Source organism: Alosa sapidissima, chromosome 7 (genome assembly GCF_018492685.1).
Source record: "Alosa sapidissima isolate fAloSap1 chromosome 7, fAloSap1.pri, whole genome shotgun sequence".
Classification (NCBI taxonomy): Eukaryota; Metazoa; Chordata; class Actinopteri; order Clupeiformes; family Clupeidae; genus Alosa; species Alosa sapidissima.
Genome location: NC_055963.1, coordinates 927071 through 945565, shown reverse-complemented (window position 1 = coordinate 945565; position 18495 = coordinate 927071). Strand labels below are relative to the sequence as shown.

At 41.4% G+C, this 18495-nt stretch overlaps 1 protein-coding gene across 1 annotated transcript; it reads right to left on the bottom strand.

The window, feature by feature from the left end:
- Positions 1–18273, bottom strand: nucks1b (nuclear casein kinase and cyclin-dependent kinase substrate 1b). Its single transcript, XM_042099509.1, has 9 exons — positions 18128–18273; positions 17766–17840; positions 15861–15910; positions 15368–15422; positions 14952–14980; positions 13005–13133; positions 6496–6663; positions 6090–6236; positions 1–2012 (listed from the first exon to the last, which is right to left on the bottom strand). Exons 2-9 carry the CDS (start codon positions 17780–17782, stop codon positions 1675–1677), a joined length of 933 nt encoding a protein of 310 aa, XP_041955443.1. The 5' UTR covers positions 17783–17840; positions 18128–18273; the 3' UTR covers positions 1–1674.
- Positions 18274–18495: the final 222 nt, after the last annotated feature.

The following is an 18495-nucleotide window of genomic DNA, read 5'->3' as shown; positions in this document are numbered from 1 at the left end:
TGTCTTTAAAACCTGGGTACATTTTATTTCTTTTCTTTGTAAAACAAATATTACAAAATCGGACCAGAGTAATTAAAACAAACAAAAACAAAGAAACAAAACAAAACAGAAACTTTTTGGATAAATTATGATAGAGAATGTTTCATGGGGGGAATAGAGAGATCAAAAGCGATTAAAATTGTTTTAAGATTAAAACCATAAAAATAGGCAAAAGACAGCCTGCTAAAGGTGTTCATGCTCTGGCAACAGTGCCAGGCCCAGGCCTGCGTCCAAACCCAGCGCCGAGACAGACCGAACCCCAAACGCTGCGCCGAGACAGACCCAACCCCGACACACACAGAATCTCTTCAAGAAGGCACCCAGAAGCATCACAACGTTCCAGACACACACCAAAGGTCACAGAGGTCATACAATGCTTTCAGAAACAACAAAAAGAGAGAAGAGATAAACACAATGTGCTGTCATGAAGCTCTATATGTGCACCATTCAGACTCAGGCCCTCACCCAAATACACTCCTCATCCTCTTCTCCAGTAAAATACACATAGTACACATAGAAAAGCACGCCGCCAAAACAGACAAAGGCGGAACAGAACATCAAACTGCAGTCTTAGTATCGTTTACAGGTGAACTGAAAGATACGGATTCATTGAACAATGAATGTAGATGGCAAGCACAGTTGCAGACCAATACTGTGATGAAGCCAGACGTTTGAGTCCTCAATAGCTACATCCAGATCACGCATACACAGGGGTTTGGATCAGAACAGAAAAGCAATAGACTCCATCTACAGGTGTGATTCCTCAGTTCCCTTCACTGGTAAAATGAGCTCACACATACCTAAGCTCTCATACACATTTTTTTTTTTCAAATATGCACTGACTACAGTCAGAATAGCTCTTCAGAAACCAAGGCCTGCTATCTCAACAAAGCCACTTCACAGAGAAGTATACTGAAAAATAGCACTACACAAATATAAAAGGGAAAAAAACATGATTCTGATGCAAACAAACTGCTGTCACAAAAGTTGCACATTTCCTCATCAACAGCTTGACGATGAGCCACAATGCTCTGTCAGAAACATCAGGACTTTGATTCTCCTGTCCTCTTTTTCATATAAAAAGTGCAGCCAGCAATAATTAATTCAAGCTGCATACACATCTTCACAAAGAAGTTAGCAAATTTACACTGCCATTAACGTAGTCCCTGAAAATGTATCCATATATCTACCAAGCAAAGTTAAAGCATAATATGCTTCTTGGGTTGTATTATAAACTGCTATAAATGCTGTCAATTTATCATAAATGGTCATGATGAAGCAACTGGTGCAAAATTAGTTTAAAGACATTAGCACGCATAGTCCCATTATTTTGCAAAAGGCAACGCCTTTTTGGGAACTTTCAACAATCTAGAAACCGTTGTTCTGCAAGTTTGTGTTTTTGTCAAAACCAAAGGTTCTGTTCTTTTGATCAAAGGGATGGGGCTTACCGGCAAGTTCAAAAAGATCTGATATGGTATTTACAAGCAAGAAGAAATGACCCAACGCAGTACACACATCAAGCCAGGCAGACATGGAGCGAACACTCCACTGGGGCCTACATGAAAGGAACTTTTTTTTGCTTTTTTTTTCAAAAATAAAGATAAAACCTTTTCAGAATCTGGTTCAGGGAGACGACTAGTCTTCACCTGACGGAGGATCCTCCTCCGAAACATCGTCCTGCTCCACCTTCTTCTCCTTCACTTTCTCCTTCACTTTCTCCTTCTTCTTCACATCTTCTTCCTCCTCCTCCTCCTCCTCCTCATCTTCCTCCTCCTCCTTCTTCATGTCCTCAGCCTCGTCATCAGATTTCTTGGGGGCTAAACGAGCCTTCTTCTCCGGTTTCCGCTCCTCTTTCTCCTCCTCTTCTTTGGGGCTGTCCACATCTTCCTCCTCCTCTTTGGGCAGAACCTTCTTCACGACTCTCCTCCCCCTGGGCTGTTTTCGGCCCCTCTTTTTCTTGGGTCCACGAGTAGCTGTGGAGGAGGTAGCAAACCAAACCAATGATCTAATCACATCTTCAACCATTCAAGGCAAAGCGGGGTAATGTTGGAGTTGTCTAACGATTGGAACGGTGGTTTACCTGAGGCCCTTAATGTTGGAGTTGTCTAACGATTGGAACGGTGGTTTACCTGAGGCCCTTAATGTTGGAGTTGTCTAACGATTGGAACGGTGGTTTACCTGAGGCCCTTAATGTTGGAGTTGTCTAACGATTGTAACGGTGGTTTACCTGAGGCCCTTAATGTTGGAGTTGTCTAACTAACGATTGTAACGGTGGTTTACCTGAGGCCCTTAATGTTGGAGTTGTCTAACGATTGGAACGGTGGTTTACCTGAGGCCCTTAATGTTGGAGTTGTCTAACGATTGGAACTGTGGTTTACCTGAGGCCCTTAATGTTGGAGTTGTCTAACGATTGGAACGGTGGTTTACCTGAGGCCCTTAATGTTGGAGTTGTCTAACGATTGGAACGGTGGTTTACCTGAGGCCCTTAATGTTGGAGTTGTCTAACGATTGGAACGGTGGTTTACCTGAGGCCCTTAATGTTGGAGTTGTCTAACGATTGTAACGGTGGTTTACCTGAGGCCCTTAATGTTGGAGTTGTCTAACTAACGATTGTAACAGTGGTTTACCTGAGGCCCTTAAAGGAGAATTCCGGTGTGATATTGACCTAAAGTGTATCGAAACATGATACCGAGTGTGAACGTATGTCTCATAGCCCATCTCGGCTTGTCCCCTGCACTCCAAAATCTGGCGCTAGTTAGCCGATGCTACCAGCATCTTTTTCAATAGTGGTGCTTCGGCATCGGGCTAGCCATGCAAATAAATCACTGTTTTACACCCATTTACGAGGCTCAATGTATCTCCACCAGGGCTCCGAACCGGTTCAGGGAACGAAAACGAAAACCGAAAACGAACGGAATTTTACGGAATTTTACGAGGAGCAGAAACGGAAACGAAAACAAAATGATCTTCAACTGTTCCGGAACAGAAACGTTATTCTGAAATCCACAAAACCGGTTAATAACGTTTTTTTTTTGTTCTCTATATATTTTATAAAATTTCACAAAAGCATATCCTATGTCAGGGAGACTATTTCCGGTTGTGCGAAAAACAAGCCCGCATCTACACTGTTAATGTGAGCTAACAAGCCGCTATGTAGCCAACTACTGTACAAATAATAATTTGATTTCTGCAGTTTGAAAAAAAAAAAAAAAAAGAATAAATGGACCTTTGGTCCAAATGTGTATATTTTGTCTTGCTGTTGTAATGTAACCTATCCGTCTGCCACTTCGGATCTTAGGCCAGCTCGTAGCGTAGGCTACTGAAACTGATTTGGAAATTGTTTGTAGCCTATGCGTAATAGCCTATTTTGCCTGTCCACGCCTTGTTGTTTTTAAAGTCTGGATTTGAAATGTTTGCGCAATTGTAGCCTATTCTATGTAGAAGAGTTAAACGGGAAATATGAGATAGGCCTTGTCAGCAACAGACAGGTTCGTTTATAAACAGGGTTGGAATTATAGCGCAAGCCTTTGAAGATCTCCATATGGATAAAACTTAGGCTACAATCAGGTAAGGAGTTTAGCACGTATCCAGAAATATTTTTGATAAGAAATTATTTATAGGCATAGGTTAGGCCTACAGTAAGTCTGGCTATGGGATGGATAGCCCATCTGAATGTTTTTGGATGCTGCCTGTGATTTATTATTTTTGGGCATAGCTACGGTAGGCTAAATCAAGGGGAAATAATGAGTAGGGGAGAGCCGGGACAGTTGAAACACTTTTTAATTAAACGTAATTTACATAGCGATCGTACCACACAGAAAGCTAATATTTGGTCACCTACATCTAACCTAACCTACATCTGTCCTCTGTCAAATACAGATGCATTTTCAGCTTTGAACAAAACCGTTATCATGAATGGTACTCCCAAAAGTTTTTATTTTAGATATATTGTTGCAGGGCTATACGTCTTTGTGCATGTCTGTTAACAACTCATTGCCATCATCATGAAGCGTGTATGCAGCGGTTTTTGAAATATCTAATATCTAATAGAAGTGGATGATTCTGCCATGTTTATAGCTAGAACGGTAAGCTTTCCCATTTATATCATGTTTATATTGTTGAAAATGTCGTTTCACTAGGTTTTTAGGTGGGTTAGGCCAATGCACATTCAAATAAGTAGGCTTAACGACCCACCGGCCGTCAGTCTCCATAGGATAACATGGGGAAACTCAACCCCCTATCTGGTGGGCCCAAATTTATTTTCATCTTCCTAAAACTGTTTTTCTATGTCTTACCTCCATAAATAATTGTTTAAACACACCTATTTGTGCATTTAATTAAAATACATGGAGTTACAGCCTGGTCAATCGTCCCGACACAGACATATGTCACTACAGCTTGATTTGCTTTCCATGTAAACAAGCATGCGATATGAAAGTCTGGGATTGTGGAGAACACTAAATGGTCTACTGAATAAGCATTACGTCAAACCTTTAAATGAAAAACACTCATTGATAATCGAAAAAATGTAACCATTAATGAAGTTTACTTTTGCGCATCAAAACTCGTTTATCACTCCGTGATAAAATGACATAGCAGGAAGATATTTGGCTGATAGAAGGAGGTTAACATGCTCTATGTTTTGACCGAAGGACGTCTGTCTATCATCATCACACTCGGAGAAAACTGGATTGTTTCATTCGTCCCGTGTTTCAATCGTCCCGGCTCTCCCCTACGTCTAATCTAAGGTAAAGTCCACAAAAATAGACTTGATAGGCCCGCCAAACACTGCCGGAACTTTAAGAACGAACGATATTTTGCGTTCCGAACCGGTTCAGGACCGATATGTTTGTGGCGGAACGCATGCAAGAACGAAAACGTTAAACATAGGCCTACCTGAACCGTTCGGAACGGAACGTTTGAAAAATAATTTCGTTTTCAAGCCCTGATCTCCACACTTCATTGGTAGACTTCCGAGGGCCCTGACATTTAAAACGAGACATTGAGAACTTTGAAAAAGCACTGGTAGTTTACTTACAAGACGATTTATACAGACAGTATCTTCACGAAGTTTAGCGTTTGCAGCCATCTTGAATTTAGTCACGATAAGTCGAGCAACGAGTAAGAATGAACAGCTATGATAAGGGATCAGATTCCAAAAATAATTCAGTGGAAATGCATGGATTCCAGTTGCTGCTACTGGAAGAAACTGGAATCCATGCATTTCCACTGAATTATTTTTGGAATCTGATCCCTTATCATACCTGTTCATTCTTACTCGTTGCTCGACTTATCGTGACTAAATTCAAGATGGCTGCAAACGTTAAACTTCGTGAAGATACTGTCTGTATAAATCGTCTTGTAAGTAAACTACCAGTGCTTTTTCAAAGTTCTCAATGTCTCGTTTTAAATGTCAGGGCCCTAGGAAGTCTACCAATGAAGTGTGGAGATACATTGAGCCTCGTAAATGGGTGTAAAACAGTGATTTATTTGCATGGCTAGCCCGATGCCGAAGCACCACTACTGAAAAAGTTGTTGGTAGCATCGGCTAACTAGCGCCAGATTTTGGAGTGCAGGGGACAAGCCGAGATGGGCTATGAGACATACGTTCACACTCGGTATCATGTTTCAATACACTTTAGGTCAATATCACACCGGAATTCTCCTTTAATGTTGGAGTTGTCTAACGATTGGAACTGTGGTTTACCTGAGGCCCTTAATGTTGGAGTTGTCTAACGATTGTAACGGTGGTTTACCTGAGGCCCTTAATGTTGGAGTTGTCTAACGATTGGAACGGTGGTTTACCTGAGGCCCTTAATGTTGGAGTTGTCTAACGATTGGAACTGTGGTTTACCTGAGGCCCTTAATGTTGGAGTTGTCTAACGATTGGAACGGTGGTTTACCTGAGGCCCTTAATGTTGGAGTTGTCTAACGATTGGAACGGTGGTTTACCTGAGGCCCTTAATGTTGGAGTTGTCTAACGATTGGAACGGTGGTTTACCTGAGGCCCTTAATGTTGGAGTTGTCTAACGATTGGAACGGTGGTTTACCTGAGGCCCTTATCCTTGGTTTGGGGGTGGTCTTCTTCTCTGGCTTGCCTCTCCTGCCTCCCTTTGAGGCTCTCCGCCGAGGCTTGCCGTAGTCACTGTCATCGTCATCGTCATCCACACAGAAGTCCTCATCGCTCCCCGAGTCCTCTGTGGAGACAGCAGAGAAACTAAGAGTCAAGTCACTGAATCCTCAGCTTCTGCATTGCTGCTTGACTACTACTCAGTGATAATACACACACACACACACACTGCTACAAAACTATTCAGCAAAATTCAAACATTTCAATTTATTCATTCTGATAATGTCTCTTTTTAAACAGAGAGGTAACATCAAATGGAGAAGGTCTATCATTACTGATTCCATCCCACTGATCCTCACTCAAGGCTCCTGATGCTGGGAACTCACCGCCAGTGTAGACATCACTGTCCTCCTCTTCCTCGTCTTCCTTCTCACCCTCCTCTTCACTGCCACCATCTCCCAAGATCATCTCCCGCTGCTTCGATACTGCTTTGGTGGCGGCCTGTCGTACCTGGCGTCCCTTTTTCCTTGGGCCCCGGTCATCATCGCTGTCGTCTGGTGGACAATGATACAAAATGTTGGCCACAGCAGAGCATCAACGAAGTCTGACGCTTAAGTCTCCTTCTGATGAAACTACTTTACTCTGTTAATCCAATAGTTGTATTTTGTGATTAGTGGCATATTACAGCATATCTGCATTTCAGTCACATCATAAAACAAGAACTCTGGTCATGTTCAACCTAAGCCCTGTTTTTAGTCAATATCTGCAGGGTGCGATTTGTAGGGGGGGGGGGGGTGGTGAGGATTTCCCCCCCTCTGGTTTTCCTATCCCTACCTCTGCTAAATTATTTTTTATCGTCGGGGGGGACAACATTTATCCCCCTCTGCCCCTCATATTGATTAATGCTACTTCATATAAGTAAAGCGCTGCAACGTGAGAACAGTCTAGTAGGCTAGCCTACATAATAATCTGACATCAGAAACGCACCGTCACCATCAGCACTCATGCTGCTGACACAACCTGTCACACAATAACTTAATTTGGCCTTGATCGTGCAGGACATTTCAGAATGTCGAGTGTGTAATCCATCATAAATGGCTAGTTTCAATGGAAAAGTTAGCTGGACAAATGAAAGAAAACGAGAAGGATTCAGTGAAGCATAATAATGTTTTAGAACCTTCAAAATTAGAAAACTGATGCAACTGAGATGAAGGACAACTGCACGTAGAGTAGAACGTAGGCCTATTGTCCGAAGGAACTTGAGGAGATACAAATTTCAGCGGATCCTCACCAAAATTGGCAGAGACCATCTTCAGACCATGCCTTATCAGTGCTTTGCTTTCGGCTGTAACAGCCAATCGAAACTCTCTGACCTCTAGGGGGCGCTGTAATTAAGAAACATGCCTTTTGGCCTGTAGCTGCTGTTGTGTTTGGAATTAAAATGTACTAGTGGTGTCTGGTAATACTGTTGAAGGTCCTTAGGCCGACCCAGGCCAACTTGTGATGTCATCATAATTGATTCGGCGTGAATCAATTACGATCAACAACAATTGATCATGTTAGATTTCATCAAAAACATCAAAACGTTTTCACAGGTCGCAAATTTCATCTGATCTTCACCAACATTGGCACAGACCGTCTTCAGACCATAACCTATCAATATATTGCTCTCTGGAACAATTGACAAAAGCATTCGCCCGTAACATCCAATCGAAATTGGTGGCGAAGCCGCCAAACAGGAAGTGAGCTCATATCTCAGCAACCCTGCCATGTATCATAACCAAACTTACTACATATATCCATGACCCCATTAGGAGGACGCTCAAAACATTTGGTGACCTTTGACCTGTAGGGGGTGCTGCAATTAGCAATATTGCATTTTGATGTGTAGTTGCTGATGTGTTTTATCAATCTTTTATTTTTTGATGTGAAACTGGTGACAACATGTTCCATCCAGTTAATTCTAATGCGTGCGTGCAAGGGCAGGGCAGGGTAGGGCAATACGGGGTGGGACGGGCTGGGGTGATTGGGGGGGGCTGGCTGGCGGAGGCGGTGGCAATACTCAGCCCTGTTGATCCCGGGTGTCTGCTGAGTTCTATCTTGTCACCGTGGCTACTCCGGCCTATTCTGCTTGGCCCCCTCATTGCTGCTTGCAGCTATATTTGGGGGCCAAGCAGCGAAGCACCATGAGTGATTCTACCTTTTCTTATTGGGGGCCAAGCAGCGAAGCTGCGAGGCAACCCATAGTGATTCTACGTATTCTTTTTGGGGGCCAAGCAGCGAAGCTGCGAGGCAACCCATAGTGATTCTACGTATTCTTTTTGGGGGCCAAGCAGCGAAGCACCATGAGTGATTCTACCTTTTCTTATTGGGGGCCAAGCAGCGAAGCTGCGAGGCAACCCATAGTGATTCTACGTATTCTTATTATTATTATTATAACGAAACGCTCATTTGCCATTGAACCGTACAGTAAAAAGTTGAGAAATTTGGCACATTGATTCGTTACAGGCATATGTTTAATTTCAGAAAGTTTAATGTCTGCACCTGGAGTGCTCTAGCGCCACCAACATTTAAAATGTTGTATTACATCTATGCACTTACCGTACACCACATTTTGAACATTAAGGTATATTTGGAATCCTTGGATGAGACCGAACTCGACGCACCCCATGACGTCAATTTCCGCCATGTTGGATCTTCCGCCATATTGGATATCATCAAAAACACTTAAAAGGCATGAAAGTTCACAAAGTTTGTCCGATTTTCACGAAACTTGACGCAGATGATCTTCAGACCATGACTCACAAATGCATTGCTTTTTGGAGCCATATTCAAAACTCATCACCCGTCATGACCAATCAAGTTTGGCGGTGAAGCCGCCAAACAGGAAGTGAAGTGATCTCAGCAAGGCTTTCGCGTATCAACATCAAACTCAATACAGGGTCTCAGGACCCAATTAGAAGGAGGCTCATTAAATTTGATGACTTTTGACCTATAGGTGGCGCTATAATTAGCAAAATTACGTTTTAGCCTGTAACGGGTCATGTGTTTGGAATTAAAGCATATTAGTAATATCTGTTAATACCTTGAGAGGTCCTTAGGCCGCCACATGCCAACATGTGATGTCAACATAAATGATCCAACCGCCATATTGGATGTCATGAAAAACACTTAAAAGGCATCAAAGGTCACAAAGTTTATCCGATTTTCACGAAACTTGACGCAGATGATCTTCAGACCATGACTCACAAATTAATTGCTTTATGGAGCCATATTCAAAACCCATCACCCGTCATGACCAATCAAGTTTGGCGGTGAAGCCGCCAAACAGGAAGTGAAGTGATCTCAGCAAGACTTTTGTGTATCAACACCAAACTCAGTACATGGTCTCAGGACCCAATTAGGAGGAGGCTCAATAAATTTGATGACCTTTGACCACTATGTGGCGCTATTATCACAGGAAGTGGGCTCATATTTCAGCAATGCTTTCACGTATTGAAACCAAACTTAGTATATGGACTTGGGACCTTATCCTGAGAACACAAAATAAATTTGGTGACCTTCAACCACTAGGGCGGCGCTAGAGTAACAGAAGATTAGGTCATATCTCAGCAATGCTTTCACATGTCAAAACCAATCTTGGTTCATGGACTCAGGACAAAAAATTTAGCAACCTTCACCACTAGGGCGATTGACGTCAATTTCCGCCATGTTGGATCTTCCGCCATATTGTATTTCATCAAAAACACTTAAAAGGCATCAAAGGTCACAAAGTTTGTCCGATTTTCACGAAACTTGACGCAGATGATCTTCAGACCATGACTCATAAATGCATTGCTTTTAGGAGCCATATTCAAAACCCGTCGCCCGTCACGACCAATCAAGTTTGGCGGCGAAGCAAGGCTTTCGCGTATCAACACCAATCTCAGTACATAGTCTCAGGACCCAATTAGGAGGAGGCTCAATATATTTGATGACTTTTGACCTATAGGTGGCGCTATAATTAGCAAAATTACATTTTAACCTGTAACGGTTATACCAAACTATACCAACATCATTGATTCGACCGCCATATTGGATTTCACCAAAAACATTTAAAAGGCATCAAAGGTCACAAAGTTTCTCCGATTTTCATGAAACTTCGTCAGACCATGACTCATAAACGCATTGCTTTTTGGAGACATATTCAAAACTTGTTGCCTGTGACGACCAGGAAGTGAAGTGATCTCAGCAAGGCTTTCGCGTATCAACACCAAACTCGGTGTTGATACGCGACCAAACAATTAGGAGGAGGCTCAATACATTTGATGACTTTTGACCACTAGGTGGCGCTATAATCACAGGAAGTGGGCTCATATTTCAGCAATGCTTTCACATATTGAAACCAAACTTAGTATATGGACTTGGGACCTCAGACAATAATTTTAGCAACCTTTGACCAGTAGGGGTGCTATAATTTGCAAAACTTTCTCGTATCAACACCAAACTTGGTATGTGGACTCGTGACTACAACCTGAGGATGCACAATAAATTTGGTGACTTTTGACCACTAGGGGAGCTATAATTATCAACACTTTCTCGTATAGACACCAAACTTGGTATGCGGACTTGTGACCACATCCTGAGGATGCACAATCAATTTTGTGACCTTTGACCACTAGGGGTGCTATAATTTGCGACACTTTCTCGTATCGACACCAAACTTGGTACAAGGACTCGGGACCACATCCTGAAGACGCTCAATATATTTAGTGACATTTGACCACTAGAGGCATATAATTATCAACACTTTCTTGTATCGACACCAAACTTGGTGTGTGGACTCGTGACTACAACCTGAGGACGCACAATACATTTGGTGATGTTTGAGGCATGCGTATGTGTGGGGGGCTATTGGGGTGTGTGGGAGAGGAGGTTTATCTGTGTATATGTGTGTGTGTGGGATGGGGGGTTAATTGGGTGTGTGTATAATGTAACATTGGGTTGCCATGACAACTCCTGCTCAACTGCTTGGCCCCCACACTGCTGCTTGCAGCTATATTTATTAATATTATTATTATTATTATTATTATTATTATTATTATTATTATTACAAAGATGTCTTTGACCTCTAGGGGGCTCTGTAATTGACAAAAATGCATTTTGGCCAGTAGTTGCTGATGTGCATTATTCTGCAATGGAAGTCAATGGCTGCCCATAGAATCGTCTGGTAAAAAGTTATACAATTTGGCACACTGATTGGGGACAGCCCAATAATTAATTTCACCAAGTTTCATGCCGGCTCCACCAATGCTCTAGCGCCACCAACAGGCCAAAGTCTGTGTTTAAATCACAGCAAGTGTGATCATATCTCAGTCAATCTTTTATTTTTGATGTGAAACTGATGACAGCAAGTTCCATCCTGTTCATTCTAATGTGTGCGTGCAAGGGTGGGGCGGGGTGGGATGGGCAGGGGCGGTTGCGGTGGTGGGCTGGCTGGGGGAGGGGGCGGTGACACTCAGCCCTGGTTCAGCCCCACAAAATCAGTTATGTTTTGATGTGAAACTTGACCTTGTAACTCAGCCAATCTTAGGTTGTATGGCATGGAACTTGCTGTGACTGCTTAAGGCTATATGTCTGATGCAACGGCATTGACTTACATGGCAAATCTGGCCTGCTGAATTGCCTGCTTGGCCCCCTCATTGCTGCTTGTGGCTATATTTTTTTCAACTTTTGCAATATTACGCACTTGGCTACTAAACGCAAATCAGCAGGAGAGAGAATGCACGTAGCCTACGCAGCGTGTAGCGCAATGTGTAGGCTATTTGGTTACCAACTAACACTGTTAGCCAATTCACTAACTTAAAGGTGCCATGTGTAATGTTCACCAAAAAACTCAATTCATACTCCACATTCCATAAAAGATGGGGGCAGTATACCTCCAAAAAAAGTGAGTTGGTCTACCCTAGAGTAACAACCGAGAAAAGTGTATTGCAGTTTGGCTGGCGGTTATGTTGCCCGCATACCCGAAACTGGTATTATGACACCTGTCGGGCTGTGGCTAGTAATTTAGCATGCTAATTCAGGTTGATATCTCTGCAGCACTATACCTTGTCATTTTTTTTATGACATCATCGCCCTTATTTCTTCTCATTCTTTTGATGCGTGTAGCTAATTTTTTGGATATTTTTACCTCAATTCTTACACATGGCACCTTTAAGACTTCAGTGCCATCATATACAACGTTTTTTTACACAGCAAATACAGAAAGGATGGAGGCAGCAAAAGTAGAGGAGTCATTTCAGATGGGGCAAGAACAAGGTGAATTTGTATGCTTGTCAAAACGTAGTCCTACCCTGCATTAGAGGAGCTGATCATCATACTAAGCACACTCGCTGTTTAAAGTCATACACCACGGTAAACTAAAACTAAAATGTTACAAAGGTGGCAAAAATAATATAGGGTATTATTAGCCATGACATTACTAGGCTATGAATCGCTCGTTCATTTTTTTTTTTTTTTTTGGGGTGGGGTGGGGGGGGTTTACAAACTTATTCAAAATCACCCCCCCCTCTGGTTTTTACACAAATCGCACCCTGAATATCTGAAACAGAAACAAACGAAATTGGTCGATTTGGTCTATTTAATTAGAATACTAAAACTGTCAACCTCAGAAAGGCTATGAAAGTATACCCTACGTTAAATCCACAGGTTCCGTGTTCGGTCTTTGCGTGTTTGCTAACTATACCCTACATTAAATCCACAGGTTCCGTGTTCGGTCTTTGCGTGTTTGCTAACTATACCCTACATTAAATCCACAGGTTCCGTGTTCGGTCTTTGCGTGTTTGCTAACTATACCCTACATTAAATCCACAGGTTCCGTGTTCGTTTTTTTCTGCGTGTTTGAGTGAAGCACCTGCAGCCCGTTTCCGTTTGGCCGTCACTTGCTTTGCCTTCCTGTCTTTTTTGGCGTCGTAGTCGCTGTCTCCTCCGTCCTCGTCCTCCTCTTCTTTGTACTCGTTGTCCTCGTCACCGTCACAGTCGTCTGAGACAAAACACACAACTTAACACACAACTTAACTTCACACTCAACGTAACACTCAGATCATTTGACACTAAAATCTTCTCATGTACAAGAATAGATTTGCATTTGTTGCAACAATATATTTTGAACATGTTTAAAAGCATGCGTGTACACACACTCCAACAAACACGGGCCTTTAGGAACAGGATTTTAAACTAACATTCTAGTGGGTTGCAAAATTCTGCAAAACCCCTTTGGGCTCCGTCTTGGCGATCAGAAACGGATGGTTAGAGGCGCAAAGCTTAAGCTTAGTCCACATTCGGCATGATTTTGTGATCAGACGCATTGTTGAAAAGGGGTGTTTTTCTGTTTCTTAATCAGTCATGGGTGTGTTTGGGTATAACGTCCTTTAAACCAATGAGAGTGACATCTGTCATTCCCTTTATATATAAGTATAATACTCTTTTGATCCCGTGAGGGAAATTTGGTCTCTGCATTTATCCCAATCCGTGAATTAGTGAAACACACTCAGCACATAGTGAACACACAGTGAGGTGAAGCACACACTAATCCCGGCGCAGTGAGCTGCCTGCAACAACAGCGGCGCTCAGGGAGCAGTGAGGGGTTAGGTGCCTTGCTCAAGGGCACTTCAGCCGTGTCTACTGGTCGGGGTTCGGACTTGTAACCGGCAACCCTCCGGTTACAAGTCCGAAGCACTAACCAGTAGGCCACAGCTGCCCACAACAGCCCTTTAACAGCAAGCAGCACAATTTCAAACAGCGCATCAGTATTTTGGCAGTCAGCTGCCCATTTGAAGAAATCTGAACACGAGACCTACGTGGAACTGAGGGATTCCACTAAACCTTGCTTTACTAAAACCTGTTTATGACTTGCAGAGTATAGCCTACATGCATTTGCACTCAGCTATTATTTGAACTCATAGGCAAAATGAAACTAACTTCCCCGTGGACTCATAGTCAACGACAAAACAGCTCTACACAGTTATTTACTTTCACCATTGACTGACAAGGGGTTACCATCGGAAACATAGCCTGAAAAAAACAACACTTAACCCAATAATTTTCGAACAAAAATCCTAAGAATATTCCTGTAAAGTTGTTTGGGAGTGGTTGCTAAGGGCTGCTACATCTAATGACAGTGCGTCTTCAGCTGTGCTGTATATGCGCCTTTCACTATAGACCAGGTTTTTCTTGGTCAGTGGAGTAATGATTTTTAGAGGGTGTAAGATAGTGATTTTTAGTTAATCCGCCAGACCACACCTTATGTCGTTAGATGCCACAACCCTGGGCGCAAGGTTAAATAAAAGTTGAATGCATGGCGCAAAATGATTGAGTGTAAGACCAGAATAAGCCTTGTGCTGTGTTACCGCTGGGTGTCCGACAGTGCCCCTTGACATTCATCACCATTTTCACATATACAAATTAAATACTGAAATACACATTTGACAAATCAGTGTGATTATTGACAACATTTCTATTTTTTATTATTTTTCAAAAATATTTGTGATATTTGTTCAAAGATTAAAAATAAATGAATAAAAAACTGGGAGGTAAACTATGGCTGTTTTACACCAAAGCGGCTCTTTCCTATGTACACACAGGGCTTTTGCAACCATGACATTTTACTTTTTATTTGTTTATTCATGTATTTATTATTTAGCCTCCAGAAATACATAAAAAATAAATGTTTTGAATGAAAACACTGATTGGGAAAAAAATATGTGTAGACAATTTTCTTAAACAAGAAAACAGTGCTGCTTTGCTAGGGAATTGAATAGTTTTGCAAGCAACTGTATATAGAAAACAGTACAGCACTTACTTGACAAATTACGATCCTTAGAGTCGTCACTGTATGACAAAACAAAAAACGAGTTGACTGATAAGGATACTTGAAACATGGGGAGATATAAGCAGATAGTGTAAACAGGTAGTGCAAACAGATAGTGTAAATAGGTACTGTAAACAGATAATGTAAACAGATACTGTAAACAGGTAATGTAAATAGATAGTGTAAATAGGTACTGTAAACAGGTAATGTTAACAGGTACTGTAAACAGATAGGACATGTTAAAGAGTGTCCCTTTCACACAGTCTCTGAATTAAAACAGGTCAGACGCTACATCGTTACCCATCAGCAGTATGTAAATTAAAATGGATCTGATGCTACATCATTACATTAAAACAGATCAGACGCTACATTGTTACATTAAAACGAGTCAGATGCTAGATTGTTACCTGTCAGCAGTGATTCCTGGCTTGCGTTTCCGCTCAGCATCTCCTGCATACTCATCTGAAGTAACAAGAAATTATGTAGTAACTTACATGTACTATACTGTGGAAACGTACGTTTGATGTAGTAACTTGCGTACTATACTGTAGAAACGTACATTTGATGTAGTAACTTACATGTACTATACTGTAGAAATGTACGTTTGATGTAGTAACTTACATGTACTATACTGTAGAAATGTATGTTAATGATGTAGTAACTTACATGTACTACACTATAGAAATGTACGTTATTGATGTAGTAACTTACATGTACTATACTGTAGACACGTACGTTTGATGTAGTCACTAACTTACATGTACTATACTGTAAAAACGTACGTTAATGATTACATGTACTATACTGTAGACACGTACGTTTTTGATGTAGTAACTTACATGTACTATACGTTTGCCGATATGAAAATGAAGAGCATACAAAACAAAGGCTCTCCCATACCTGCATCATCAGAGTCCTGGAACTGTGAGTAGTCAACCACCCTCTTGTTTCTGAGGGGGAAAAAAAAAATCAATAAATAAAAAGCATGTTAAGAAATGAGTTATGAGCATTCTATAAACATGCAATGGGTGATAAGAAAAACTATTTATTGCAATTGTAAAAATGTGTTGTAATTTTTCCTTGGCCCCACAAATGAGTGTCTAGTCCCATAAAGCTAAAACAAACAAAAACGATTCCAGTTGAATGAGCACATCTGCTAAATGTACTATATTGTCCAGATTTCGACCATATGTTGATTTTATCTTTTAGTGCAGTACAGTTTTGTCTGAGTGGCAATGAGACTCAATAGGACATTTAGCTGCAACAAAACGGGGTATCTATGTTGAAACAGAACAAAAAGGCTTTTTGGAATTTCCATAACCATTTGTTTGCAATGCTTTGGCCAACCACCATCAATCACATCTGTATATCTGAGCAGGGTACCTACCAAGCCCAAGCACTTCTCTATAAAGCCGGAGACACACACTGAGGGTTACACAGGTGATCTACGTAGATTCTACTAGGGAATCTGGGATGCTTGACACCTCGAGGCTGCAGTCAGATCGCTCTCTCTTTTTTGAGTAGCAATTTACAAAAATGTTATCAACACACTATCCAGATTTATGCATAATTTGTCACTGCTCAAATTTGGTTCTTAGTTTTAGCTTCTGTCAAACACTATAAAATCACTCACTATGTGAGACCTACATGTAAAATAAAAAAGTGTTAATTGTAACAGCTCTTAGGTGTATAGCTTTGTCACAAGTTTAAACCAGATGTTATATTAGTACAAAACAAAAACATTGAACTGAAAAATACTACCCTGATTTCACAATTAAAGTTAATGGGCAGAAATCATGGGAGTAAAAACATCAGACATGAACTCGTCTAACATTACGACTTTAATGAGCAACTTCTGTCAAAAAAGTACTTCATAGCATCAAAGTAATATTAGACGTAGGCCTACACTTAAATGTTGACATTACATTTGGTTAATGCTGCATCTATCAGACTACTCACTAAAGCAAGCTGTTCACCATACTACATTTGCATTTTGCTCGACTAATTCAAATAAATAAACCATCTTTTCATAAATCCAAATTCAGTGTGTGATTGTATTTAGATACAAGTTTCAGATATTCGACCCAGTGTAAAACTACAAATTCACATTTGCTACTATGCTAACTTACCTACGCTATCATAGGCGTAGGGTTGCCAACTAGCCAAGCCTGTTGCATTACCCCAGCTAAGCAGCTAGCTGACGTTGGTCAGGTTACCAGTCTCGCTCTCGCTTCGCCTGAGTATCATTCAACAGCGAACACTAGCTATCTCACGTTAGTTTTATAACGTTACTTGCAAGATTCTACCGCCAGCTATCTTTATACATCGTGATCAATTGTTCTACACTGTTATCGCAATAGACGAGTCGCCGAATAACCTGCTTTACTTATTTGACACATGCACACTGGCAAGGTAGCCACGAACGATCAATCATTAACCTTATCAAATCAATTTACCAGCATGGTATGACAAGACTATTCACATAACAAACAAATAATTTCATCCATTATAATGCATTGCCGTCTAACTACTCTCATTCGCTCCTAGGTGAAATAACTATGACTATGGTGTACAATTTTACAGTGTACGTTGATGTTATTACATGTGGCTAACGGTAGCGTAGTGAACTATTAGCACCCCATGCTACACAGCATTAATGTTACTAACGTCAGTTAGCCGAGATAACCTTAGCTTCTGAGCATAACGTGTGATGTTAGCAAGCTAGCACTAGGTCCATTCTAAACAGGCAAAGGGCTCGTGAGCAGCTAGTGTGCTGCACGTGAAGGCAATTCATACTCAACATACCTCGTGGGCCTTGACATTTCGTGTTTGGATATCTTGCAGATATTCCAGTACTTCAAAGTGACGCTGCCAAAGGTCCTGTTTGCAGCAAGAATGCGTTAGCAAGCTAGATCTAATTGCAACCAACTTGCTAGATAGCTAGTTCTCTTGTCGCATTAAGCTTGGTAGCTAGCTAACGTAAACAAATGCAAGTCGCTAGCCGAGGAGGTAACGTTAGCTGGCTCCACTCTGGTCAGCTAGCTTGCAGCCAGCTAAGAGTTGGTAGCACAATACATGCAAAATTAATATTTTAAGACATATTTAAACGTACAAAACAAATTTCATTATTGGAACTCTTAACTAATAAGTACATCAATTCGACTTACTTTATACCCGATCGACCGCGCGGTTGCTAGCTAGCTAAGGATTGGCAAAGCAGCTAGCTAGCAGTAAATTTTGTGGGCGAAACTGGAGAACGGTAACGTATGTGTGAACGGAGGGGTTGGATTGGAGGAATTTGCCCACCTTCATCACCTCGCGACCATCTCTGCCTGGTTTCACACACTAGTAACATACCTTTCAATTTTACAGATTACTAACTGGTATGCATGATGGAAGACCTTAAGCAAAATAGATCCCCTCCGAAATTGGATTATAATTACCTCCTTTTAAGTATTTTTAGGAGAGGTAGAAAGGTCAAAATGATGGAATGTCACCATGGAATAGACAGACTGAGTGGGAAGCTGAGTTTGAT